The 17200-nt window shown below is 37.3% G+C and overlaps 1 protein-coding gene and 1 long non-coding RNA gene across 6 annotated transcripts in view; one reads left to right on the forward strand and one right to left on the reverse strand.

The window, feature by feature from the left end:
- LOC107548585 (protein phosphatase Slingshot homolog 2-like) overlaps nt 1–17200 on the reverse strand; it is a 29281-nt gene that overhangs the window by 8472 nt on the left and 3609 nt on the right. Inside the window, exons 1-8 of one of the 5 annotated variants that reach the window (XM_016229324.1) lie at nt 16587–16688; nt 16453–16496; nt 2113–2225; nt 898–962; nt 706–827; nt 550–615; nt 387–452; nt 105–299 (exon numbers count right to left, since the gene is read on the reverse strand). In XM_016229324.1, coding sequence (XP_016084810.1) covers nt 105–299; nt 387–452; nt 550–615; nt 706–827; nt 898–962; nt 2113–2225; nt 16453–16496; nt 16587–16673 — 758 coding nt within the window. In that variant the 5' untranslated portion in view covers nt 16674–16688. Of the gene's footprint in view, nt 1–104; nt 300–386; nt 453–549; nt 616–705; nt 828–897; nt 963–2112; nt 2226–7708; nt 8174–16452; nt 16497–16586; nt 16689–17200 lie in introns of those variants that run through there. The other 4 variants (XM_016229329.1, XM_016229328.1, XM_016229327.1 and 1 more) reach the window with 4 other exon arrangements.
- Nucleotides 16460–17200, forward strand: part of LOC107548587 (uncharacterized) — a 21904-nt gene continuing 21163 nt past the window's right edge. Inside the window, exon 1 of the long non-coding RNA XR_001604478.1 lies at nt 16460–16472. This is a non-coding gene — a long non-coding RNA (uncharacterized lncRNA). The remainder of the gene's footprint in view (nt 16473–17200) is intronic.

The following is a 17200-nucleotide window of genomic DNA, read 5'->3' on the forward strand; positions in this document are numbered from 1 at the left end:
ACAAAAATTTGTTTTGGATGCGATTAATCGCGATTAACCATTTGACAGCACTAAATTTTACTCAGCAAAAGCTAGCATAGCTGGCATAGGTGTGTGTTACTCACAAGTCGGTGAACAGCACGGGCGAGTCTGCGCGGTGAGACTGCACATCTTGCATGGCGTTCCACTCATTGATGCAGTGTTGGTCGGAGGTCACACGGCTCTGATAGTAACTGACCCAGGTCAGGAATAGACTCCCCGGGTAGTAGTTATGACATCTGGCCACCTCGCAAACCTTATGCAGCGACTGCAAGGCTGACCTGCGAGTATGTGCGAGAGAGAAAATCCATTAACACTATGTTTAAAAAAGTATGAAAGTGAAAAAAGCTGTCTTTATAGACACTCACCACATGGCCTGCACCGAGACCGGTTTGAAGACATGGACTCGGTTAACGGTGGACACACTGAAGCCACTAATAAGAGGAATACAACACGTTCAGTCTGAACCCTTTGTAAAAGTTGTGTTTAAAAAATGCAGAACTTGGTTTGTGTGTGAACGTTATGCCTCACCCATCTCCATCCAAGTGTATAAGCGTATCGCTCCACAAGGTTAAAACCAGCCCAACTGTGCAAGTGCTACAGGAAACACATGATCACATGTTATGAGCACCACCTTCTAGAGCAGCAAATGAAAACGAATGTAATTAGCATATGCATTATAATGACCTGTCTGACTTGCCAAAGTCCATTCCCAGAACCACACTTTCTTCAGTGTCCTGTCTACCGTTTGTGGAGACGATGACCATGTACCGTGTACCCAGGGCGTATGCGCTCTCTAACCGGACAGCCTGTGATAGAGACTCGATCAGCATTCTGTTGCCTGTGTTTTGATTAATAAGGTCTGAATGGTGTAGTTACCAGGCGGATGGTGTCCTCTGGGCGCAGCAGGGTGATCATGGTCTCCAAATGCTGCTGAAGGTCACCTGCGAATGAACCATTAACAACTATAAACCTCCCAGATAATAATGCTGTGACATTTGCATACTACAGTTAAAGGGATAGTTCAACCATAAATTGTCATCATTTACTCAGCCTAATGTCGTTCCAAACCTGTACCAGTTTCTTTCTTATGTTGAACATATAAGAAAATATTTTGAAGAATGCTGGTAATCAAACAGTTGATGGTCCCCATTGACTTCCATAGTATTTCCCCTACTATGGAAGTCAATCGGGACCAACAACAATCTTCAAAATATATTATTTTATGTTCAACATAAGAAAGAAACTCATACAGGTTTGGAACGAAATGAGGGTGAGTAAATGATGACAATTTTCATTTTTGGGTGAACTAGTCCTTTAAATTACTCCGAGGTCAATTTCACTTATGTTCTTTGTCAAGCTGGAGTTTGATTAGCTCGAGTTTGTAAATCAGGAATAGAAATATTAAACCAACTGGAGAGTTAAAAACAAGAAAGGTTAATGAGATTTACTTAAAGCGAGCTCAAACTGTTTTTGCACCTTATAATCAGCATGAAATGGAAACTGCAATCATCTTATCTTATCAATTATGACGCATATCGAAATAGCAGTTTCTGAGCCATTTTAACAGCTTGTTTTATTTTTTTGAAAATACATACCACTTAATTTGAATATTTTGCTATCTAATGCAATATAATTTATGTGTGGCAAAAGTGCCAAAGATGTATTTGGGAACACTGTATATCATTACATACTTTTGTTATTAAAGTTTAAAGAATAAACAAGAAAAAAAAAAAGAAATATAAGAAAAAAAGAATAGAAAAGATTAATAAAATGTAATCTACATTATATAATGACTGACAGATCCTAGTGCCTCTTCATAATGCATTCCTGTAAGCCAATGGGTCTCAATGAAATCAATGCTGTCTATCTGCAGGCACAGCGGTATGTCTATCAAAATGAATGCAAATGCATGCACAAAAATATTCTTCAGTGACAAAATGTCCTTCATCTCCAGGGTCTTACATATTTCCATATGGTATAGCTCAAAGCAAAACTGAAAACAGAGACAGATTCCATAACTGATTCCATATAACCATTATATTGAGCTGCATCTGACAGCTGGAGAATCAACACAATAGAACCTTTTCATACCTGTGTGTTTATTCCGCTGCTGTGTAATGTGGGGTGCTGAAGAAGGGGAGGAGCCATTTCCCCGCGGGAGGAAGAGGGCGGCACCTTTGACTGTTAGGAAGTTCTCGCTGATACCGATGACAAAAACAGCGATAGAGAGAGAAAGATTATTATTATTATACATTTAACACGAAAATAGAAAAGGTAGTTAAATGGTCAACATTTAGATTTTAAATGGTACAGAATACAGATATTTGATATCTGAAAGCCACAGTGACGCAAAAAACGCAAGCCAACTTCAAACATTCACATCTGCATTTGCGCTATAAGAGACCTCAAACTGACGTTGTGAAATAAGTGAAAGGGGACATTGTGAAATAAGTGAAAGGGGCTCATGCTGAGTGTGAGAGAGACGGTTTCCAGAAATCACTACGGAGATGCTGTTGTTTATCAGCTTGACTATGGCCTCTGCCTGGCAGAGGCGACGTTTGACCCGTAACAGCTGTCATTACGAAGCAACACCTTCAACTCAACACTTTCACAGTGACCCGAGGTCACGCTCATAAACTGCTGCTTCCGAGGAATCTGGGAAATTCTGTGGAAACTAGCTCTCGGTCTCAGAATTTTGGGGGAGGAAGGATTGCAGAATAGAGGGAACGCGAGAAGCTCTGGGCAGTCACACCCCGAATAAAAACACAAAGAAAAAAAAACATCAGGCTCAACTGAGCTCATTTCCCACATCCCAGTCACCCCTGACATAGCTGTTTCCTCCCTTCTCTAGTCTCCGTTTTTCGTCTCCTGTCTATCTCATGGCCTCTCTCTTTTATAGTTGGCCCCAGGGTCCAAAACTAACACTTAAGCACAAAATTCAAACAAAAATTTTAACTTTATTAGGAAACAAAACATGTTATAAAGCAAATTTTAAAAAATATAGTTTTACACTATACTTATAAAACATATAAACACTAAAACGAAAAATATTTGGTCAAGTCAATGTGGTTTCATGTTTTTGTAATAAAATCTTACTGATCCCTTTTGGGTCTTATTTAAAAGAAAACAAATTATTTAGCAAAGGATGCATTCAACTGATCATAAGCGACCGTTTGAGAGACACTTATACTATCAAAAATACATTTATAATTTACAAAAAAACTAATTTTTCAAATAAATGCTGTTCTTTTCAACTTTCTATTCCTAAAATAATCTATTTATATGAAATGTTTCTTGAGCACCAAATCAGCATATTAGAATGATTTCTGAAGGATCTTCGAATGGAGCAATGGCTGCTGAAAATTCAGCATTGCCTTCACAGGAATAAATCACATTTTAAACTTATTTTTAATTTTAATAAAAGCACAGACTCCAAACTTTTGAACAGTAGTTTATATTTTAATAAAAATGCAAAATACAGCTTCATGGCCAGTACGAGGCACACTTGGCATTGACAGGTGTGATAAAATGTTCATTTTGGACCCTGGCTGCCACTAGTATGGCTAAGAGATGCTTTGTGAAATACCTTTACAGGAAGCTCGATATGAAAAAAAACAACAAAAAAACAAGAGCAAGACAGACAGAAAGTGAGAGTTTAGTGCAGTCTCTCTTCATGCTCTGCACTTTCATGCTTTAGGCATCATCTATCAGCACATGAGGGGATATGAGCTGCAGACTGGGGTAGTGGCTAATTTTACAAACCTAAAAATAAACAGCAGAGCGTATGAATGCTGATGGACTTTTACAGTGTTGGTAGCTACTGTATATCATCTCATGTAACCAAACACGACAGCTAAAAGAGAGTTTGTGCAGAAAGCATGCAAACTGCTTGATTACAACATCAGGGTGTGATAAAGATTATTGACTGTCTGGTAGTTTGCAAATATTTTAATTTAAAATATAAATCTAAATATTTAAGCCAATATTTTTAGTTTTCACCATTTTTAATTACATGCCAAATTAATTTTTAAAAAGTAAAAATACTCCATGTAATCTCTCAATTAACGCACATTCATAAAATCTTCATGCTTAATAAACAAACAAAAAAAATTGTAAAATGGTTTAAGATGGAGTATATTTACCAAAAGTACTTCAGGTTAATTACCAATATACTGAGTGCAAACTACAGTCTACTAAACTCCAAAAGCTTTGACGTGACACCATTTCAGTGACACGTCAAGAATACGACCTGGGACACTACACTGGGCTGGTTTTCTCAGAACAAGTCGTGCAGAAGAGCATTTAGATGGGTCAGACAGAGGAAATAGATGACCTGGCTGCATTTGTCTACACACAGCTTAGGGAGAGAGAATGAAAGAGGATGGGAGGGTCATCTTTTGGCATGAAGCACTGGACAGAACTTGTTAGGGCACGGACACAATCATCGCTATGTAAGGGGCCGTTGAGAGCCATGCAACAAGCTGAAGATGCCTGACCCCCACCTGTCCCTGGCCATATTAGTCACTCTCCCACTAGGGAAGGGATAAATATAGGCCCGGGCTGAAGGCCTTACGAGTTCAGGCCTGATAGAGATTCAGAGCGAGTGCAGGAGATGGCATTCTGTCACCTTCTGAGATAGAAATTAGGCCCCTTGCCACTAATAAAAAACATAAATAGACAAAAAGAGAGATATGTGAAGATAGAGGAAGGTTTGGAAAACATGAATGAGGACAATCAAACACTAGAGTAAAACTTTAACTACAGGCCTAGTTTTTAAAATTAAACGAGACGCCGAGTCACTATTCTGGTTCACAGTCCTGCTTTCTGATTGGTGCACATGGGTAACCAATTGAAGTCATACTGACTATACTGAGGAAGAGAGGAGGGGGTTCTGGTGAAGGGTCAATCCAGAGAAGAAATGTCTGTGAATGAGGCCAAAGCCGCCACTTTTTGAACTATGAAATTAATTTAAACATTTTGGCGTGTAAGATTATATTTTAAGTTTAAGCAATATATTGATAATAATTGAAAAAGTGTTTAAGCACTTCACAAGAAGAGTACAAATTAAGATTGGGTTAGCAGAAATTAAGTTTTAAATTAAGTGTACTTTTTCTAATGTTAAATTAAATACAAGCCTGTTAATTATTTTATTTGACTCTATAATCCTGTTATCGAAATTTGAACTTAAAACTATTACAACTCATTTCCCGCAACTGCAATTAAGCTGAAATAAAATTAAATTAAATATTAGATTAACTTAAAACTTAAAATGTTTCCTTGGCAGCTAACTGAAATAAATAAGTTTACTAATATTACTAAAACTATAATAGCATATAAATAATGCTAAAATAACATAGACAAATCCCGTTTAAAATTCTGATTTGTGTTTTCATATAGAATTTCTAGCCATAAACAATGGATGTGTTTAAAACAATTTATGTTATGCCATTTTTTAAATGTTAGATAATAGCTTATTTAGCCTAGTTGTCACTCTCAAAGAGCAAGGGACTTAGTATTTTATTGCTTAATTTTTTTTAGACATCTTTAGCATCATCTCAGCTGGGTTTTGATGTTTCAACACCATTTTTAAGAGTTAGGAGGAAGCAATTTTACAAAACCAATTACGCTCTATATTTCAACAAACCATTTCAGACTTCCCCATAACAATGGCAACCCTTAAGCCTATCAAGTGCATATTTAACTTTACTTGGAAATTGTTCAGCTTCTCTACGTCACAGTGTTTGAAGCCAAGGCAAGTACAGCAATTCTGTTTCTCACGGCAAGTTTCAACACACTACTCAACTTCCTTCCAGTACATCACACCTGCAATTTCCCAAGTTAATCATTAAAGCTCACTGACGAACACAGACCTAATCTTAGCTTTGCTTGCCTTGGCAGTGTATGAGGAGTAATGGAGGTTTTTATATGCTTAAATATCAGCACGGTAATTCCCATCAGGTATATTCTGCCCTATCTGACAGATCAAAGCAAATTAACAACGTGGATTAAGGTTCACTGAAAATTTAATTCATATCTACTGTTTGCAAGATAAAACAGAACTCCACCCCAGTGATCAAGTCTTTCCTACTAACACAACATAAATAACATCAGTACTGATTCTTCTGCAGGAGGAGGAAAACAGATGATGCATAACACTACTGACAAATGTCAGGTGACTGCTAGTCAGTCTAAAAACAAAGCCATATATCTCTGTTCTATGCACTGAAACATAAAAGAAAAGTTTCGTGCTGTCTGGGGTCTTGGACATATGCAAAAGCTGTGGTCGAAACTACAGTGTTATGCTACAGTGTTATACGAAAGTGATAAAAAAAACAAAAAAACAACAGCAAACACAAACAACATTGTGCAAACATGAGAGAAAATCTCATTCAAATCAAATTCAATGATTGACGCAAGAGCTCAGTTTAGCTACAGTTAGGTTTGTTGTGAGATCCACCAACATGTTTTCATAATTAATGCTGGCATCTTGCCAGAGCAAAGTCCTGAGTGGAAAGTCAAATGCGTCAAAAATTAAAAAGATTTCACTTCAGATTTTTTACATTTGGTCATTTCATGCATCTTGATCGATTTCTATCTGATGGGGTACATACTGTACATCACACTTACATGTCTTATCTACAATACCCACACAATATGCAAATTTAACGGAGTTCACTTTTTTGATAATAGTACAAATGCTGGACGGCAAAATTCTGCAGACCTTGAACCAGCTCACCAAGTTCTGCTAAACTACCTTAATCGATACTAAACGCAACGGTCATGTACCTCATTTTCTTTGGAGTTCATGAACTTCTGTATAGCCTGAACAATTTCATGCATTTACACATTGCCAAGTCACATCTTTTGCATGTGTCTCAAACCACTTCCTGAATCGCATTGCTATCCATCAAAACTTGAAAGCAGCTCGGAAAACATTTACACTACATGATCTGATCTCTATCTTGATACATTAAAGATGAACAAATCAAAAAGAATATGAAATAACTTTTGAGGACAAATCAAACTGCCTTATGTTCATTTATTTTTCAATATGAGAAGCTACCAAAAAAACAGACGTTTACATTTTTCATTAAACATTTAACTGCAATTAAAATTATACACTATTTTGGGGTCAGTAAGATTTTTTTTAATTGATACTTTTATTCAGCAAAGTACTTTTTCTTACTAAGCCACAAACTTTTTAAACACTAGTGTTTATATTTTAATAATACAAACATAAAACACCCGGTTATCACCTACTACATCTAAAACATGCCATTACAGATCGCCTCTACTTATGTTGGTTTCCTGAAAAAAGTACTAGAGACACCATCACAATATATGCATGACTTTATATGGTTATGGTAAAACGCTGTGGCACGCTTATAGTACGACTCATTTAACCTCGTCTACAGGTTGGTGAATCACATCTCTCTACTGTCATCTTTCACAACACACACAGTTACGTCACACAGGCTTGAGAAACATCCACTTCTGTTTCCAGATGTGACGAGAAGCATTTCGCAGTGTATTATTTACTGTAACCAATTGCATTCGTGAGAAAAGTTCTTGATTCACTGACCGTGTCAGTGCGGTGATAAAAACAAACAAGACCAATAAAGACTTCAGTGCGTTATGTTTGACGACTAGACTCGTAAATGCGGTGAATAAGTTTAACTTTACTTACAGCTGGTTGATCTGGTTTTGAGAAGCGACCGCGTTGTCGGAGAAGTACGGCATGATTTTTGCCCCGCAGCAGGAGCAAAACCCCCGGGCAGAGGAGCTCTCCGTGATCGCCACACTGTCCAGGGTCATGACGGAGGACCAGAGAGCCGGATATCCTCAGACAGACCCCTCTACAGACATTATTCTCCCCTGAGTAACAAAAAGCTACCCAAAATAAATCGGGTGAAAAATGCTGTGTCCAGTCTGCTAAAATCAGGCCTTAAAAGGAAACCAACGTGGCCTTAAAATAGCGTAATGGTTAATAAAAACAAAAAGTTCACAGTTTCTTTTAAACCCGGTAAACACAGCCCCTAAACGGGCATAAAACAACAAATAAGAACGTATAAAACTACAAAACAAAATCTACATGTGTATTTGCATTGGTATGAGCCTGCGAGCCGCTTCAATCACACACACTCTGTATGTAAGAACTGCGGTGCGGCGCACTAATGCTTGAACAGAGGGAAGGAGGAGCTGCTGACATGTGCTTCAGGAAGGGTCCAATGCAGGACTCCACCTACGGCCGACACTTTAGACACCCACGCAACGACACAGTGCAGAACGGGAATGCGATCTCAGCTGCGAAATCACGAGCCTGGAGTGCACTTCAGTGCATCCTTCAGATCAGACAGTTGTTTTCCATGGGCAGTCAAGTGGCTCTATGAATAGCTGAGGTTTAAAAAGAAAGTTGGAAGAGGGGGAAAATAAATAAATTTAGCACGCCAGGTTTAAACCGGCGTAGAGCTTACATTTATGGGTGGTTGTTTATGGGTACATCTTACAAAACATGTCTAGGTCAAATTTAACAACAAAATCGAAAGGTTTGTTTATTTATTTATTGGATTTACTAGCTTGCTTTAAAAAAAGTACATTTCTAATTAATACTTTAGTGTTTCTGGGCAATTTATATACATAATTTAAATTTAAACCATAAATACCAAGATGCATACATATAAATTTACATAAAAACTTGGCCTTTTATTAGATTTTGAGGTTAAAAAAAACAGCAACCCTGGAATGTTTCTTTACAGGTTTGTGAGATTCACCCCTTGCTCTTTTAAGACCCTTTTGAGAAATGTTGTAATCAAAGGCTTTGGTCAATTGAGGTCTGAGTGATAGACTTCTCAGATAGGAGAGAGACAATATAGCTTCACACAGGTGAAAGTATTCAGTTTCTAGTTTATTTAGGCTATGGTCTGTCTTATACAAGTGAACACACAAGCCAAACAATGCCTTTGTTGTAATACGAAGTGGGAAGGGCACATGAATAGCAGGCTTTGAAGAAAAAAAAATCATATCATAAGGACTCAAACGTCAGCAAATACTTTAGGTTTGATTCTGATTGGAGGAGCACAGACATTCATATATATATATATATATATATATATATATATATATATATATATATATATAAAAAAATAAAAGAACTGAAATCAGATGAAAAATGTATTGACTTATGATGTGATTTAAATATGGAAATATATTAACTATAGAAACTACAGAAACCACTAAATTCAATAATTTTAATAAATCACTAAAAAATGATCATAAACAAAAGTTACCACACTATGCTAACAGCCAACAGAGATGTACATTTGTTTTATGATAAGAGCTCAAATGTATATTTATTAACCAGTCTATGGGCCCCTTAATAAATTATATATATATATATATATATATATATAAAAAAATCAAAGTGAGTGACTTGGACTGCCACCAATTCTGGCAGTAAGGAACTAAATTCTTCAAATACATCATTAATTACATTTACTTCTCGATTCATTAGAAGGAAAAGATCATTCTTTGCAAACCACATATTTGGCCCATCACAAGATTCAGTCTATTTTTTCTGCATGTCCTTGTCAAAGGCAATGACCTGACCCAGACCTATGGGAAAATCAGTCTGGTTTAAAAAGGCCCAACATGACAAACACATTAAATCTCTCATCTAAATATTCGGGTGAGTTCTTATGCACGACAAGTTAATCATACGGTCATATTATTTGATTCAAAGATATTTTTCATCATCTTTGGAGACTTAAAGCAATGTGTGCTGAATACTAAACACACACCACTGCAATTCCTATGTATGTCTCAATAAAAGCATTAAGTAGATGACTAAACTTCAAGACATTTGCGTGAAAGAGGAACCTTGCTAGTTTTCCTCAGTGCAGTACAGACAAGATGTCTGGGTTTGATAGATAAACATCAGTCAGTACAGAGACCAAATGCAAATTAACAAAGTCGGACAGCTGGGAATCAATATTGAGATACTAGTCAATTGTTCCCTCAAAGTCATTAAAGGGGTCCTATTATGCTTTTTCACTTTTTCAACTTTAGTTAGTCTGTAATGTTGCTGTTTGAGCATAAAAAAGATCTGCAAAGCTACAAAGCTCAAAGTCCACTTCAAATGGAGATATTTTATTTAACCGAAATCACTTTTCAAAAACTACAATGAACGACTCGTTTGGACTACAACGCATATTTTCTGGGATTTGTGATATTACAAATATCGACGAATGGGACAAGATCTGGTTGAGCTGCACTAGAGAAGGCAACGAGTGTTATCACTATGTCGGAGACAAGCTAGCTTTCCCAAGGCAGATGAACTTAGAGTGATTACAATCATCCGGGTTTAAATCGCGGGTTTTTGACGCAATATTTACACTGAAGCTCGCAGGCGGCTATGGTAAGGGGGTAAGGGGACATTTCCCGACCAGGCGCCGAGTGCTGCCAATCACAACACACACTGGCCCAGCTAACCAATCACAACACATTTCGTATTTCAGAAGGCGGGCCTTCATTTGATACAGGAACTATTCGAGCCGTTCATTCCTGACTGGGGAGAGAGGTGTTGTAATAATGTAAAATATGTGAAAAATAATGTGTTTTATAATGTGTATGAGAGCCTGTTCTAGTACACCCCCAAAACATAATCAAGACTTTGTAAATGAGCATAATAGGACCCCTTTAAGACTGCTTGCTTAGAGCTCGCTATTCTACATGTCTAAGTGTATTTTATATAAACACACTTAAATCTAAAATCAAAAGACAGATCTGCCACACATGTGAATACATGACATAGGTTCTCTGTGTTTAAAGGGGTCATATGATGTTGCTAAAAATAAAATTTTGTGTATTTGGTGTAATGCAACGTGTTTATGAGCTATAAGGTTCAAAAAACACATTTTCCATATAACGTACATTATTGTTGCTCCTCTATGCCCCGCCTTTCTGAAACGCATCGATTTTAACAAAGCTCATCATTCTAAAAAAGCGAGGTGTGCTCTGATTGGCCAGCTATCCAGAGCGTTGTGATTGGCCAAATGCCTCAAGTGTGTGACGGAAATGTTACGCCCCTTACCATACTGTAATGCCGTCTCCCAGCAAGACGAGACAAAACCAATAAAACCCATTACAAACAAGGCATTTGTTGCATCCAGTGGGGACATAATTACTGATTATAATGACTTATTAGGGGTGTAACGATACACGTATTCGTACCGAACCGTTTCGGTACAGGTCTTTCGGTTCGGTACGCATGTGTACCGCATGAATACAGTTTTTTTTCCCTCCTCCTCAGGAAATTAAAATAATAAATGGCGTTTGACCGTCTTTTATGTGGCACGACAGATCGCTGTATAAACGCCTTAGAGAGCCGCTATAATCCCAACACAAGCACTGACTAGAGCGGCCGCGATCAGCTCCGGTTCCCGTGTTAAATTAAATTTAAATTTGGGTTAAGTTGTTATGCCTGATTGTAACCTTATAATGTAAAAGGTCTCCCTATAGTTTTAAGCATAAGCTGATAAGGTTTTTATCACTAAGAAAATTTAAACTATAACTGAATGCATTTAAAGAAAGAAAGAGCAATTTGTTCAGTAAACCATAAAAAAAAAAAAAAGTTTAGTTTTTCCCCCTGCTGTACCGAAATCATACCGAACCGTGACATTAAAACCGAGGTACGTACCGAACTGTCATATTTGTGTACCGTTACACCCCTATGACTTGTACTGTCTTTTTACGCATTGCATTGCGTATCACGCTGCGTAAACAAAACCACGTCTGCATTTGTGATCTGAGAAACAACAAACAACAAGCCTACTCTACACTGCTCAAAACTCGCATTTGAATCATCAGTGGCAAATTATTTAAATATAAAAAAAAACGTACTTACAGGCTGTGAGTCAGAAGCGCCAGACTGTCCTTGCAAAGTTGGAACTGCCCAACTTTATAGAAACAGCCTTTGTGCCACAGAGGCAGTGTAGGCTACTGGTTCAGGAAACAGTCCTCATCCTCCATAAAATGCGCAGCATACATCTGAATATTTGGGTTGAACTGTTGTGGAACAGTGTTGTAAATACAACTTAACCACTGATTTCTAGTTGTGTCCTCTTTTGGAAGGCCAAACAAAGTAGTTTCACTTTCACAACGAAACACACAGCGACTCCACAACATGGCAGTGGCGGCAACAGCAAGAATGAAAGTTACGCCTTCTTTTTTTGCGTGAACATTTGGGCGGCGTTATGCAAATCTTCCCACATCGTGACGTAGACATGTGGGGGCGTGTTAGAATGAGCCATTTTAGTTAGGCGTGGTTGAAGAATATCTCTTTGGATTTGAGACTTTAGTCTTTGCAACTTTACAGATCTTCTTTATGCACCAAGAGCTTGTAACACTCCAAAGAGAAAGGAAAAATTGAAATCCCTTTAAAGCTGATGGCATCATAAGATGGTTTAAACACACCCATCTCCTTACATTACAATACATCACATTCCGCTTTCCACCGCATTTGCTCTCCTGACAGCACATAACATCTGAAGCCTTATTAAAAAAAAACACCTCTGGCCTGTTAGCACACTCAGGGTTGTGTAAGCTACTTTGTGTGTATATATATATATCAGAGTTTTCCCATTTGACTTTCTTGGCTGGTAATTTGAGATGTTGCTGTTGTCATGTCATGTTTACAAAATTATAAGTTCCTGTTGTGCAATGGTTGTGTCTTGCATGCAATGTCCTGGAAAAGGTCACTAATGCTTCCAAGATTATGGATGCTCCCTTGATTACCCCCATTTCATGACCGCAGTGTTCTTAAGAGCCAGCTGTTTCCTATACTTGGATCTGGGAATGTGTTGGATACCAATTCCTACTCCATTAAAAAATGGTCAGCCACATGGGAAATCCTGTGGGCGGTACGAACAAAATCATATATTGCGGTATGAGTCATCTTATTACGGTAACAGTAAGTCTTTCACAACACAGTAGTTGTTGCTGGAATTTTAACCTAGTGAATTAAATACTTTACAGAAAAAAAACTATTTTTATTATTTAAAAAAAAAAATATATATATATATATATACATACAGTGCTTTCTGCTGCACTTACGGTTCCCTAAGAGCACAGTGGCCTCCCATAATCCTTAAATGGAAGACGTTTGGGACGACCAGAACCCTTCCTAGAGCTGGCCGTCCGGCCAAACTGAGCTATCGGGGGAGAAGAGCCTTGGTGAGAGAGGTAAAGAAGAACCCAAAGATCACTGTGGCTGAGCTCCAGAGATGCAGTCGGGAGATGGGAGAAAGTTGTAGAAAGTTAACCATCACTGCAGCCCTCCACCAGTCGGGGCTTTATGGCAGAGTGGCCCGACGGAAGCCTCTCCTCAGTGCAAGACACATGAAAGCCCGCATGGAGTTTGCTAAAAAAACACCTGAAGGACTCCAAGATGGTGAGAAATAAGATTCTCTGGCCTGATGAGACCAAGATAGAATTAAGGCCAAAAAGTTCTAAGCGTATGTGTGGAGAAAACCAGGCACTGCTCATCACCTGTACAAAATAATAAAACATAAAAATCAAATAATCATATAGATTTTAATATTTTATATAAAACAAAATATAAAAAGCATATTAAAAAGCATTCATGTGAGATTCACATTGAACGTGTGGTGCATCTCGATGTGTCAAAACCAAATTTTTAACTACATTTTAACAACACTATCTACACTGAAGGCAGCCGTCTCCATTAAATTATTTAGCAGAAATACAACATTATAAACAGCATGGCAGTATAGCTCTACTGGTTGACATATTTACACCTGACCTGGTAAGAAATCTAGGTGAAATGAGAGCAACTCAGGCATGAATAAACTTGCTTTGCCCAGCCCTGTGAGAATCAAACCGAATTCATTTACACACGCACACATAAATAAATATTTGTATGTGGTCCAGAAGAACCTGTTGGGTCACACTGCTTTGACTCTGCAGAGCCTTCATTTCTCTGAAATTTTCTCTAAATGCTGGATCTATTTTTCTGTTCCGTTTCCTGGTGCCTGTATTTCCTGCTTTCTCTCTTAACCACCTCCTTCTCCAGCCCCAAGACTAATTTGAGCTACTGGAATGAGGCCAGTGCACAAAGAAAATGTATTGCAGGCCAGCTAAGACCGAATAGTTCCATTAAAAAAAACCCACAATAGATGCACCGCAGGCCTGCTATGACTTAATAGTCCCATAAAAAAAAACAATAAATGCAAACGTTGATGATGACAGCTCGGCTAATATGTACCACAATCCAGACATGCAGATTCAAAAATCTCTTTAGCAGCTACAACTTTCGCTATATATTTTAATACATTTGATTTGTTTTAACCATGTTTTTATTCATTAAACGCATACTTCTCTGACCACATTGGGTTTTACAAGCACCAAATCCAGTTTAAAATGCAGCCAAGGTACAGACCACATTTTGTAGTTTACAAGTGCTTGTGTCTCAAAAGTGATATGATGCCCATTTTTTAGATGTAAATTTATAACTAGTGGCAGACAAAATGTCATGTTGAGGTACACTACTGTTCAAAAGTTTTTTTTTTCTTTCTTTAAGAAAGATTTCTTAAGGATCATGTGACACTCAAGATTGGAGTAATGGCTGCTGAAAAGTCAGCTTTGCCATCACAGGAATAAATTACATCTTAAAATATATTCAAATAGAAAATCGTTATTATAATATCTCACAATATGACTGTATTTTTAATCAAAGAATCCTACAGACCCAAAACTGTGTTTCTGAGAGTGCTGTAGATCCCCTCTGCATCCCTTGAAATCTTAAGTGATTGTGCAAAACATACTTTTAATACAGACCAAATGTTACGTAATCCAGGGTCAGGTTGTTGCATGGGGGTGCCAGTGGGAAAAGGCAAATGAAAACACACACAAAGCTCAGAGATATGAGATTATTGCAAAGAAATGACATCATACTCGTCATGGGATTACCTAACATGCTGTGTAATTGAGGACATGTGTGGCACAGCATTAAGAGTGCCAAGTTTTGGGGTGTCTTGTAAGCTTGACCTGAGTGTTCTATTTTTTGTTTTGGATACTACACAAACAAAAGGCTGATGTCATGTAAGACCCTCCCAGACGATTCCAAAAAGTCAAACAGCGTTGCATAACTAAGCTTGAATAGTTATCGGTCTACCAGGATTCTTATGATTTAAATTAGATCGGAGTCTGAACCCTGTCCAGACCCTCTAATGAAAGCCCTACGCCATCAACCATGTGCTGCAGAACTTCACAATCATATACTTTTGCAATTGCATATATATATATATATATATATATATATATATATAATTGCAAATGTAATTATATAAATGTAATTGCAAAAGTACAATCTGCTGTTTTTGCACTGATAGCAGATTTATTGATTATTTATTTATTTGAAGTCTGCTATCAGTGCAAAAACAGCTTCACATTACTGTATGTGATAACTGAGTATATCACACAGATATTAACAAAACATACACTGAATGACTGAATAAGCTATGTTCAAAGTCAAATATAAGCCGATATATATATATTTTTCTTTGTCTTTTTTTGCACTAATTTTGGGGGGAAATGGAGTTAAATATAACAAAATGTAGAGAGCGGAGTACTACAATTTGATTAGCTTTTATTAGCATCAATAAATTAGCCAAAATAAATGAACACGCACAGTGTAGAAAATGCATAGATTTTTGAATGACGCCATTAAAATTCTGCAGAAATCAGATTTTGTCTGGTAACCTATGTATAGATTCGCATTTGCCGTCCAATTTAGCATAAACCACAACGGTGATAGCGTGAAAGAATTAGATAATCCAAAACAAGAAACAGATGCAAAACAAACAGGTCTGATGTCACTTACATACGTGTGTATTCTAAAATACACAAATATTGCTGACCTCAGATATAGAAAACTGATATTCATGCAAATATTGTAGTGTACTGGATTGCACAGTCACATACACAAGGTAAACCATCTTCCTGGTTTCACTTACATAATACCAAACTAATATCAAATTTTTGGTTTCTTTTTCAGTAAAATATATTGATTTTGACATCATATGAAATCAGAGAACGATTTCCACTCTTACTTTAGTTCGATTTCTTCACTAAGCCTATATCTGGCCAAAACAGGCAGATCAAACAATGCAGTTCCCCATCCCAAACATTAACGCTCAAAGGGTGGCAGGGTTTGAATATTAAAGTCATGTTCTACTATTTAGTCATGTACTGTTCAGAATACTCCCCCTGGTGGAGATACTGCACATCATAAACTGAATTAAAAAAAGTAATATGAACGCTTTTCTCAAAAACAAAGGTGATGTTCATAAATATGAGAGACATAAATGTGGATTTTAGCATGCTGATGTATGAGATGAGGTAAGATGCAGGTACCTCCTGGGCTGAGAGCGGCGGTCATCTTCAGCACTGCCTGCCTCCTGCAGAAACAGACAGAGAAAGAAAGAGATACAGTGGTCAGACCTAGAGATTATGATGGTCCAGCATGAAATTCAACCCACTCAACTTACTGTAACCGTACTCCTGCCTGTACCATTTTCTGCATCGTCAGGCTGATAAACCAATATTTTTTTGTATTTAACTGTGAACTGCAGCATGAACAGCAACACACCTTCCCACTATGGCTAGAAAACCAGATAGCATAGTATTCCTCAAATGGCACTATAACAAGCAATAATTCATTTATATTTAATTATTCATTTTCATATCATTGTATAGCTTGTTTATTAACAAATTAAGAAACAAATCTGTTCACCAAGGCTGCATTATTTGATCACAAATACAGCAAAATAATAAAAATTCAAATATGTGTGTAATATATATATATATATATATATATATATATATATATATATATACACACACACACACACACACACACACACACACACACACATACTGAACAAAATTATAAAATTATAAAGCAGAAAGAGAAGAAACGCATGTCAGGCAGGATAAAAATTTCACACACACACACACACATTCACGACATCATACTGAAACACACATGAACACAATACAAGCTACACATACCAGCATAACATTAACACAGTACAGAAGCACACACTCATTCATCAGGACATTAGTAAATCAGCCTCTGTGTGTGTGTGTGTGTGTGTGTGTG

This window comes from Sinocyclocheilus grahami, unplaced genomic scaffold, assembly GCF_001515645.1.
Source record: "Sinocyclocheilus grahami isolate Dianchi unplaced genomic scaffold, SAMN03320097.WGS_v1.1 scaffold350.1, whole genome shotgun sequence".
Taxonomy (NCBI): domain Eukaryota; kingdom Metazoa; phylum Chordata; class Actinopteri; order Cypriniformes; family Cyprinidae; genus Sinocyclocheilus; species Sinocyclocheilus grahami.